Source organism: Pocillopora verrucosa, chromosome 6, assembly GCF_036669915.1.
Source record: "Pocillopora verrucosa isolate sample1 chromosome 6, ASM3666991v2, whole genome shotgun sequence".
Classification (NCBI taxonomy): Eukaryota; Metazoa; Cnidaria; class Anthozoa; order Scleractinia; family Pocilloporidae; genus Pocillopora; species Pocillopora verrucosa.
In genome coordinates, this window is record NC_089317.1 from 4,736,571 (window position 1) to 4,748,351 (window position 11,781).

Genomic DNA, 11,781 nt, shown 5'->3' on the forward strand with positions numbered 1-11,781 from the left:
TTGGAATGAACTTTTTAAAATGTTTGAACTCGATGAAATAATGAGACAACGAGAAAGCAAAGAGTTTGCTGAGATGTTGAACAGACTTAGAGAGGGAAAGCATACAGAACAAGATATTGTTAACTTAAAACAAAGAATAATAGAAGCCAACAATAGTAACTATCCACTTGATGCACCACATCTTTTTATAGAGAATGAAAAAGTAAATAAGTTTAATGATAGAGCACACCGTAGCATATCTGGTACTAAGTATACAATTAAAGCACATGACAGTGTCATCGGAGCTACATCTACTGAACTAAGAGATAAAATAATGAAGCAAATACCTAACCTGGAGCCAAAAAACACTAAACAGCTGCATTACAATCTAAATCTTGCAGTTGAAGAAACAACAGAAATATCACTGAATACAAGAATTGATGATGGCATGACAAACGGTGCTAGTAATGTAATTAAACTGATTCAACTTCATGCACCAGACAGACCATCTGGTGTCATATGGGTCCAATTTGACCATGCTGATGTAGGTAGAAAAACCAGACATGATAACAGACAATGTATACCCAAGGCATCGAGCCTACTTGGACATCTATCAAACCTGTTACCGCAGTGTTTGCATTTGGTAAAAATCGAACTGTTCAAGTTGTAAGAAAACAGTTTCCACTTAGACCTAATGCTGCCAAAACAATTCATAGATCACAAGGTGACACAGAAACCAGAGTTGTAGTTAACTTTGGAACTAGACGAAGAGCAATTCCTCATATGCATTATGTTGGGCTCAGCAGAGTTACAAATATAGAGGGACTGTACATCACTGAGCTCAGTGAAGACAAAATAACTGTTAGCTCAGAAGTTGAGAAACATGAAATATCTTAGAACAGAGGGCAAACTTGAACTATGCATTTCACCTGTCTACAATGCTGATGAGAGAGCTATAAAAGTGTGTTTCTTGAATGCACGTTCTTTGCATAAACATATTGATGATGTGCGTGCAGACTTAAACTACCTAAAAACAGACATCAATATTTTTTCTGAAACACGTTTCAGTAATGCTGATAGCAATACCATGTATCAAATTGGACAGTGTAGTTTATTTAGAAATGATGATATTCGTAATGATAATGGTCGTCCATATGGAGGGACAGCAGTGTATAGTCGCATTGATTATTACCCTGGCTATCCATTCTGCTGTAATAGAAGTGGAATAGAAATAATTGCAATCAGATTAATGGTTATTCCTCATATAACAATTATAGGAATATACCGCTCTCCTAGAGTGCCAGTTAGTCAATTCTGCACTGCTCTAAGGCAAACACTCGTGCTATCTTCAACCAAGTTTAATGTGTTTATTGGAGACTTCAATATCAATTGGCTCAATGAATATCAACGAAGACCACTTTATGATCTCTTTGTCAAGGATAACAACTATAGAAAGCTAGTGTCCTGTTATACAACAGATAATAAGACTTGTATTGATCATGTATATACAAATTTGCCTGAAACACATGTGAATGTCAATATATTAGAAACATTTCTCTGATCATAAAGGAATTTGTGCAGTAATTAGCTGCTTCAGCTAAATAATAAATTGGCTCCTTAAGTTCCCATAGTGGCCAACATAGCATTCAAAACAATCAAACTAACTCTAAGCAACTAAAAGCACATAATTATATTGTTAATTATTTTAGCTTAACAGATCAATAGAGATACTGCCAACATGTCTCAGTCATCGGACTCATCACCAAAGTAAGTATACCTTTAACAATGTTTTTTTTTTTTTCATGTGTAAGATGTTTATATGGAGTCTTGTTTTTCAATCATTATAAGATAATTTACATGTGCCTATTCTCCTCTTTTCCAGAAAAAATTATCAAGAGTCCAAATTTACATGTAAGTAACCACAGTATTTCATTTAATACTTTTTTGCCTAACAAACAACTACATACCGGTTACTCTGGACCACAGTAGCACTTTTATGTAATACTTACAGTATTTAGTACTTATTCAAATTTAAATGAATTCTAAACTAGTACTGGTAACTTCAAAAGTCCATGTCAGTCTTACACTTAGTTTGATACTTAGTGAAGACCACTATACAATAGCAGTTCCAGTAATGAAGGTTTTGCTAATTATTTCACTAAGTGAGATTGCATTCTAGTCTCACATAGCATACTCTGGGCAGAGACTTAATATCACTAATGCTTCAAAGTAATTGAATGCATACTTCTTTTCCAATCTAATAACTGCTTAACTTTCAATTTTCAGCTCTTGAAGGATATATGCATGGCTTAAGTAAAATCCAGACTGCATCAAATGGAACAACAAATTACTTTGACCTCAAGCTCCAGACGTCTGACGATAAAACTGTTCGTCTTGTTTGTTTTTCACCACCAAAACGGAGCGTTCTTCTAACTGCATATGAAAAAAGATCACCAGTTAAAATAGAAGCCAACTTGAACCCTAAAAAACGACTTAACAGCGACTTAGAAGAGTACACAGTTCCTAAGAGTGCTAAAATAATGCCAACTGAGCTAGAGTTCAACTTCAATGAGAATCTTGACAATCATTTACATGCAGTCAGTCAAGCACTTCAAGCCAACATCTATACCACTGTAGACCTTAAGGTCAAAGTCATTATCAAAGAAGAGAATAAGAATCCCATTGTTCAAGACACAAAAACCAGATACAAGTGTGACACACTAGTGGCTGATGAAACTGGATGTGCTAAGTTGGTGTTATGGGAGAACACAATAAATCAAGTGGCAAGAGGAAAGTCCTACCATTTCAAAAATGTAACTGTGCGCATTTTCGATGATGAGAAATATCTGAACACCAATGAATCCACAACAGTTGAAGAAATAGATGATATTCAGAATATCAATGTTGACGCACCAGAAATCAAGAATAATCTCCTCAAAGTGAAAGTGGTAGGAGTAAACATAAAGAAGTCACCATCTTGCTTGGCCTGCAACCACACATTTCCAACTAAAGAGCAACCGGCACCAGATGAAGAAGAAATAACCTGTACCAATTGTAACATCACAACACTAACATCTTTCTGTAACACAAAGATGGCGGCACAAATAATTGTTAAAACTACTACTCAAGAATTAGATACCTATACATGTTTCAATGATGGCATCGAGAGTTTTCTCAAGAATGTAAAATCTCCTAAATCTTTGACACAAATAGAACCAGCAGAACTTAAATTCCTCCTCTTGAAATCTGGTCAACACACCATAATAGTTGACAAAAAGGCAAAAATCATAGCCTAATTTCTACCTGCCCCTAATCACCAGTCAACTGTAACACCCTGAGGGGCAGGAGGAGGCTTTTTGGTCATATATTGAAAGAGAAAATGTTACTTGTGCAGTAAGAACTGAGAGTTCACAAATATTCTGATATTAATAATGTTTAATTGATTATTTTCTGTGAAACTCACGACTATTGTTTTTCACATTGAGTTCAGCAAAAAAAGGCAACACTCGTCAATTTGTTACAAGAATGTGAAACTGTGCATATTCAGAGGTGTGGCAAATAGTGGTATCTACTAAAACTAGAACACCGGAACATCCACTAACAATGTTAGTGAACAGTTAGAATCAGGGTTGGAATTGACGGTTAGTGGTGAGCGATTAGCAGCTATGGTTTGCATTTACTGTTTTTGGTGGTTAGGATTTTTTAAAGGGTGTTCCAGCCGCTTCTAAGTTGTTCCGCTACAACAGTGTTCCTGGTTTTAGTACACGCCAAAAGTAGTGTAGTTGTGTTTGTAGTTAATAATTTCAAAAATGCAATCATTGCATCTACAAGCAGAACATCTATCTAATTTCAAACCATGAATTATGTAAATCGCCAGACGATGCACAAGATTGTGTTTTCTTATGTTGCAGTTTAAAAAAATGAATGCAGTTTTTTTTTATAAAAGGCATTTACATTGCTTAAATTGCCAGTGAATGCACAACTTCAGTTCTGTTTAGTTATCTTGGGGTTAAAAAAAAACTGGATGCAGTTTTTCATAACCTTATTTATACTGGACTCATGTGAACAGTTAACAAATGTTCATGTTGATTTTGTTAAAAAGCATTTACATTCCTTAGAGTACATTACAGGTCGAAAGCAGTCAAAGTCGAATTGTGAGCCAAAGATAATTACTTAAATCCACACAATTAAAGCGTTACATTAGCCTCACTTTATATTGTAGTTAAAACAAAACAACCTCTTTGTATCTACAAATATGCAAAGATGACTTGAATAAACTGTTACTGTTATTTCTTTACAACTAAATAGTGTTACAGCCTTTCAAGCTTCAACCTTGGTTCATTATCTTTGTTCACTGAAGTGTGATCCAGGAAAGATCTTTAGCACTTCATCATTCTTTAATATAAAGTCTTCAAATGCCAACAAGACATTGCCCCAAATTTTGCTGAACACGAATAATATAAATAATATTTATCAAATTTTCAACCCAAGCAACAACCTTAGGTCACAACACTTTACCTTCACTGTCAGACAAACATTTCCCTCTACCATTCTTTTTTATTTGTTTTTTTTTTAACGAAAATCCACATTCATTTTCCCATCTTTGTCCTTGTGCTCACATCAAACCCTTTTCCATTTGATTATTTGACAAACATCTGACCTGTGTTGACTTCAACTTCATGCACTAATTCCCATATTAAAATCTTTACTTACTATAGCTGAAACCACGTGCACTCCCGCAAGTGCTATTTTTATACTTGACGTTAAAGTTGTCTCGAGACGGCTTAGACAACTTTGACGTCTCTAGCATAAAAACGGCCATTACGACAAATTAATAAATACTGCTGCAAAAAAATAAATGTTATTGCTTCAAACAAATAAAAGTTGCTGCAAATAAGTTAAAGTTGCTGCAAACAAAAACTAAAAACCTCTGTGGGCGCAGTAGTCGGAAGAGACTGGCACGAGTTGTTTAATATAATGGCGGGAATGGCGATGCAGTAATGACTAGCACGAGTAAAGATGTTTTGTACCCATTGCGCTGCGGAAGTTCTCTCCATAGCCGCGAACTTTTGTAATTCTTGTGGTAAAGAGCTTAATGAAAAAGCAGATGAGCCAAAATCTGAGATGAGTGGTGATTCGTCAGCAAATGATTTAATAACAGAAATGTTCCATCGCGGTTACCGTTACGATGTTATTGTTCATTTACTCGAGAAGAACGGCTACAAGATGCACCTGAGAACACTTAAAAGAAGGCTGATTGATCTGGGACTGAAAAGAAAAGGAAAAACAGAAATGGACAAATCCGAGATTGAATTACTTATTAGAAGAGAAACCGAAGGTGCAGGAAGACTTGCAGGTTACAGAAATATCTGGCATGCCTTGCATTTAAGACACCATGTGCATGTCCCTCGTTCCTTGGTTGCCCGTTGGATGAAAAAAATCGATCCAGATGGCGTGCAAGGCAGAAGAGCCAGACGTTTGACGAGACGAAACAATCTATCTCCGGGACCAAATTTTTGCTGGCATGTAGACGGTAAGTAGTCTACCAGCAAGTGATAATTTTATATCAGAAATCTAATAGGAAGAACTACGCATTATAGCTAATAAGTTTTTTAGTTATTTCATTTTATTTAGGTTATTGGTAGAGTAGAAAGCTTTCGATTCCTTAAAAACGTAGTAATATAAATTTAATAGACTTTGTATTGCAGCGTAAAAAAAAAATCAATGTGATTTGCTGTGTCCTATATGTTAAAAAAAGTATTTTGCTCTTACCCTAAGCCACCCTGGTTTTTTCAAAAAAACCCATTGATTCATTCTACCATTTATCTTCAGGATATGACAAGCTCAAGCCATATGGATTTCCCATTCATGTTCGTATCTGTGAGTATAGCAGGAGAATTCTTTGGCTTGAAGTGGTGAAATCTAATAATGATCCAAGGGTTCCAGCAAAGCTTTATTTAGACACAGTTCAAAGTTTGAAAGGTTGTCTAAGGATTGTAAGATCAGATTGTGGAACAGAAAAGGTGACCTTGGCAGCCACACAATGTAGTCTTAGAGCGACACATGAAGATGAATATGCTGCAGAAAAGGCCCACAGGTATGGCTCGTCTCCAGCAAACCAACGGATTGAAGGTTGGTGGCTTTCCTGAAACGCAGCAACTCTAGCTGGTGGATTTCCTTTTTCAAGGATATGTCTGAGTCTGGGTTACTCAATTTGGTTGACACTTTTCAATTGGAATGTTTGTGGTTTTGCTTTGCCAAAGTAATCTAGGCTGATCTTGATAAAGTTAAAGATCACTGGAATAGCCATCATATAAGGCATTCAAGGCATGACACAGTCTCAGGAGTGCCAGATGTCTTGTTCTTTTTACCTGGGTATTCAGGAGCTACTGATTGTCTCATACCTGTAACACAAGCTCAAGTAGATGAAATGGACCAGTAAATGTGAACTTCCACAACATACAGAAGAATATGCAGAATATTTTGAATATGTTATAGCAAACAAGAATTATCCAACCAATGTAAAAGATGCTTTTGATTTGTTCCAATATTTTATTCACCTATAACAACCTTGATCCAATGCTTGACATAATGAACTGGAAATGTCTGAAAGTACATTCATTATCTGTAAGAATGATTTTCATAAACCCAAGAAAAAGATGTGAGGTACACATTGTCCACCCTGATTCTGTTGCATTCCTTGGTTGTCATTTGGCACCTATAAAAAGTTTGTTTCCCAGATTTAGGAAAACCAGTGTATCAAACTGAATGTTATTGAAATTGATTTCATAATTGACATTGATTGTACTGTTATTATGAGAATAAGGTATGGTGTTTAATATATCATCTGGAGCAACTTCAGAATACCCAGCCACTCATTTACATGTCATTGAATAAGAATAGTGTCTATTGTGTTATGCCTCAATCTTCAAAGCCTCCCAACACATGTTAGTGAGGTGGACCAAAGTGGCCAGGTATTCTGAAGTTTAGCCCATCATCTCTTAAATTTACTAGCATGCAATACCCATGTAACTGTAATGAAGTGAGCATGTGACTAACACATACAAATCTTTCAGCAGAGTGAATTTAAATCAGCATTTAGAAATCATCTATTATTTCTATAACAATAACAGGAATATATCAAAATGTAAAATGTATCACTTCCTAAAGATTTTTACTTAAGAGATAATAATCCAACAAAAATATTTTTTCTTAATGGTGAACTTGTTTTTCATATGTCCATCAAACAGACAAGCAAATTTGACAAATGAGCACTGTACTTCTGAATCAGTGTTTGTAGCATGTGCTCATACTTCTAGTGTGAACAACCTCTTAATAGTTCAAGTCCCTTATCCCTCTCCCATAACTTTTCTTTTAATCCACCATTTTCAAGAGTAACACTGGTGTACCTTAACCCTTTAACTCCCACAAGTGACCAAGACAAAATTCCTTATCACAATATCAATACAATATCAAGCAGACAAGTGATGAGAATAAAGGAAAGTATTAAAAAGGGGATTATTAGTTGATCCAATACCAAATTCTCCAAACTAACATCACAAGAAATATATGGCAGACAGTAAGGAGAATTACTAATGAGATCTTGGGAGTTAAAGGGTTAACAATACCTTTTCTATCCTCCAGTAATTTAACTCCATGGTTTGATCTTAAATATGTAAAACAGTTACTGTTGGTACACTAATATGGCTGCCCTGTTACATGAATGACAAAGATCTAGTGTCAGTTTTGCAGGTTTATGAAGACCACAGCTCCTTTACACCATTCCAAAACCCTGACAGTCTTGAATGCAGATGATCATTTCATTTTTGAACAACTCATACTCCATGTAAATGTTAATAACAGGAAAAGTTATAACATTAGCACAGGTATTTGCTGTCATCTTTCTTCCTACTGGTGCTTCATGATCAAAGAAAATTTTAGGAGCAGTGCTGAAACCCACTGCAGGGATGTTTTTTGCCCAAGTAATGAAGCTAAGAATACTTCCAAGGGTTAAAAGCAAGTCATTCTTGTCACCAACATAATGAACAAGTCCATTCTCTACTTCTTCTAAAAAATGGTTAAAATTTACTACAATTGCCTCTTCATGGTCTCTCCTGATGTTTCTTACAAGGGAGAAAGGACAGGTTGAAAAATCTCATCAATCAGTTCTGCACTTAGCAACTTCAGATTGCCTTGTAGTACTCTCTTTGCTTGATTGGGATGTGCACGTAAGAGATTGAGAACTCCATGCAAATCCAGACCCTTTATAAACTGATCCAACTCTGCTTGACAGCATGAAACTGCATAGTGAAGAGCCACATATCTTACCAATTCTTCTTTATCTTGAACATTGACAACTAATTTACAATATCCAGCAGAAAATAACTCTGGGAAATTGAAAGATGCCTCCTGTACAAACATTTCAGGGTTGGTGATTGCTTCAACTTCTCCTAACTTCATTCTTACTTCATAATCAGGAACTTCACTTCCTGATGGGTGTACCTGGTTCAAATCTCCGAACAAAATGTATTCTGTTACAGCTCTGGAAAAAATTTGAGGACCTGGTGAACCTTGTAGCAATGCCATTGCTACACACTGTCCATACAGATGGTACTCATTTTTCTAAATATCGTTTACTTTTCTGTATGTTTAACTTCTAATAAGTTGTATTGGATTTAGGACCAACTCGCCGACGTCTCTACTCAATTTTATACGTCGGTGTTGGCGTCGGCAAGTTGGTTCATCGGCGAGTTGACTGGATACCTTTCTGAGGGAGCAAATAAGTAAATCAAGAAATTAAAATTCTGCAAGTTTTGGCTTTAGCCATCTTCTCTAGGATGACAGTAGGTATTGTGCACTCACTGAGAAGTAGATCTTAATGCTTACTGGTTCAGTGATTGAGCTTGTCATGCAAAATATAGGAAATCTATAATTACAAGACATTGCATTATTAACTGTTGATTACCTGACCATCTTCAACACAAATAATATCACATTCTTGTACGTCTTGTGCATCACTAGTACTTGTACCAGTGGTTGTACTGTAATTCTGGTAATTGTACTTGTACTTTCACTTGGATAAGGTAAGTAACTTGAGACATCAACCTGAGGTAACTAGCAACGAATTCATTTGCATTACACTTCAGCACATACACTATAAAATTGTAGTGGTATACCAAAAATCACACAAGCAAACTAACAAAACCAGCTGAGCAAATGATTAACATCAAATGAAAAGAGGTAAGAGCAAGATTCATTAAGAATATTACAGGGAATAAAATAAGCACATTAAATCATATACCCATTTTGCGCTATATAAATAATAAAGTCATTAAATAAGGCAGGCAGGCGAGCGAGTTAAAAGATAGAAAAAGAATTAACAATGCATAGCTTCTGAACCAAAGCAAAATAATATACTGATAGAAATTTATCAAGAGCAAATATTCTCTGATTATAGTATATACCTTGCTTGGAACTAAAGTTGGGGCACTTTTTGAAGACCTTTGTCCAACACTACCATCAGATTCTTAAACTGACTGACCTTCAGACTGATCTGAGGAATCAACGCCATCCGCAACGTAACTCAGGTAGTCAATGTTACTGCAGAGATAAAAACATTGGCAGAAATATTGGACAAGATGGCGGCCGCACTTGCGCATTTCGTCCGTAATGGCGTCCAAACAATGTAAGAAACTGTATGGAAATTTGTAACATTTCTAAAATATAACAATCAGGAGCTCATGGTCCCGTCTGCTCTCGATCGAGACATATTCAGTACTGATTCTGCTATTCATCAAACCTCACAGGGACTCGATAGATAAAAACCACTTACTTCCCGAGCCAGTTCTTTTGTCATTGATCGTTGAACTAGGTCGCCACACAGTTCTTCAAAATCCGTCGTTCTCCATCCCAAACACTCGCCTATTACAAGAAAGTGCATCAATAAAGTCAACTGCTCTCGATCGAATTGACTGCTACAGAGTTCGAAGCGTCCAAATATCCTGTAAAATTGCCATTTCCTCACATCAAAAAACTTCCCAACGCGCCAGAATATCCCTTATTTTCCATGTTGAGTAAGTGACGAGACGCCATGTTGAAAACTATGACTGAAATGGTTAAACACGAGCAACGCTGATCTTCGAATCGTCGGCCATATTTGTTTATGTCCTTGCAGGGAAATAAATTAGTTCTCAGGTCCTTTTCGGAATAAAAATATGCCAGGCATTGAGTAGGCAGAAATTTTTTTTGGGATCAGGCTCAATTAGGTAACCAAGCCTTCTGATGATTTAACAATTCTACCCTCACCTCCCCTGACTGGTTGAGGTGCGATTGGAGGGGGACAGGGAAGGAAAATTTTTGTTACTTGCGCGAGAAAAAACAAATGGGAAGTTATCTATTAACCATATGTTTTTGTAATTTTCGCGGGAAAGAATATTACCTTATCTCGCTGCGCTCCGTTCAAATACGAATCTTCTGCCTTTGGCTAAAATACGCTTCTTCGTGAATTCTAAACACTACTCACGATCAAATGGAACCAAAGGGAATTTCAAACCTTGGAAATACTTGCCTCTAAATAGTGTCTTACAAGCTCTGCTCTCGGTGATATGTTTTTCCGAAGGACTCGCCGGATTACAGCACAATCGTAAGAAGTGCACCTCATCGAGTACAGGTCTTGAAAATGTGTTCAATTTTTAGAAAAATCCCAGCAGGCAAACAACATTAACCTTTCGGTGAACGGCGTAATTGAACCAAGCACTTTTTTAATGGAATACAAAATTTGTCATAAGTGTAGTAATCCGCTTATTTATTCTTGACATTAAGCTTATTTCGACTTAATAAAGCAATTGGTATCAATCATACGAAAATACGTATTTGACAACTTGATAATCTTGTTAGAACGTCATAGGAAATTGTACCTTTAAAGAAGCTACGAGTAAAATCTGTGAAGCCTTTTCACTGTTTACAGCGGTAAATTTATAATAACCGTGGAAGCTTTGCACGTCTAAGTTATTTGCTTGATTATTTTTTTTACGTTGTTGTGTTGAGCATCCATCTGAAGTGTGCGTGTATGAGTGCTTAGGGTGCAAAGAGTAAAAACGGTACGCAAACCTAATAATTTCAACCCCTCCACCCCTCCCAGCTCCACCCTCTACAAAAATGAGTAGTTTCTGGACCATATTGACTTGAAATTTTACACTTGGTAATTCCTAAATTCATATCATGACTGTGCACCACTGAGGCCTTGCATTAATAAAAAGGCTATTCTGGTATGTTCCAATAATGACTTTGGGTCAGATGCGTTTGCAACAAAGGATGGAAAAAATGAATTATTATTATTATTAACATTATTGTCATTACTATTATTGTGTTACATACTCTTAACCAAATTTGAAACTTTACCACTCCCCTCCCCCAAAACAGCTACATGTAAACAATATAGGGCTTTTTTAAAGTCCTCACAGTTTAATGCCTCAAGGCTTGCTGGTTTGGCAGTCAGTAGAAAAGTAATGAAAGAAATACATTCAGTTGGATTTAAGTGATTATAATTCAAATTTAAATATCAATTCCAACTGAGCAATGACTCGGGATACAGAAAACAAGACATTGATTGCATTATATTAGGTGGCTTGATCCAAATGAGCCAAGAAAGCTTTTTTTTTTGTTGTTTTGTACCTAATCCTAAAAAAGCCCCATATTCTGTAATTGTAAGTCATAAAGTGAAATTCAGTACTCTAACTATATTCAATAGACCTTACCGCAGTTTTCAACACCACCTTGATGGGTTGGTGGGCAGGCATGACC

At 36.2% G+C, this 11,781-nt stretch overlaps 2 protein-coding genes and 1 pseudogene across 2 annotated transcripts in view; all 3 read left to right on the forward strand.

Annotated features, from left to right (window-relative positions):
- The window catches only part of LOC131792301 (uncharacterized), a 5,092-nt gene extending 3,552 nt beyond the window's left edge, over window positions 1-1,540 (forward strand). Inside the window, 3 exon segments of the mRNA XM_066168310.1 lie at window positions 1-554; window positions 557-857; window positions 859-1,540. The exon segment at window positions 1-554 is cut by the window's left edge and continues 474 nt beyond it. Of these exon segments, the coding sequence (XP_066024407.1) occupies window positions 1-554; window positions 557-857; window positions 859-1,540 (1,537 nt within the window).
- Window positions 1,541-1,867: 327 nt separating this feature from the next.
- LOC136281985 (uncharacterized) lies at window positions 1,868-4,268 on the forward strand. Its single transcript, XM_066169017.1, has 2 exons — window positions 1,868-1,890; window positions 2,266-4,268. Exon 2 carries the CDS (start codon window positions 2,280-2,282, stop codon window positions 3,273-3,275), a length of 996 nt encoding a protein of 331 aa, XP_066025114.1. The 5' UTR covers window positions 1,868-1,890; window positions 2,266-2,279; the 3' UTR covers window positions 3,276-4,268.
- A 753-nt stretch (window positions 4,269-5,021) lies between these two features.
- LOC131793348 (uncharacterized) lies at window positions 5,022-8,097 on the forward strand (annotated as a pseudogene).
- The last annotated feature ends 3,684 nt before the right edge of the window (window positions 8,098-11,781 follow it).

Excerpts from the sequence above, each read along its gene's own strand:
- LOC136281985 (XM_066169017.1), top strand. The coding sequence starts at position 2,280 with ATGCATGGCTTAAGTAAAATCCAGACTGCATCAAATGGAACAACAAAT.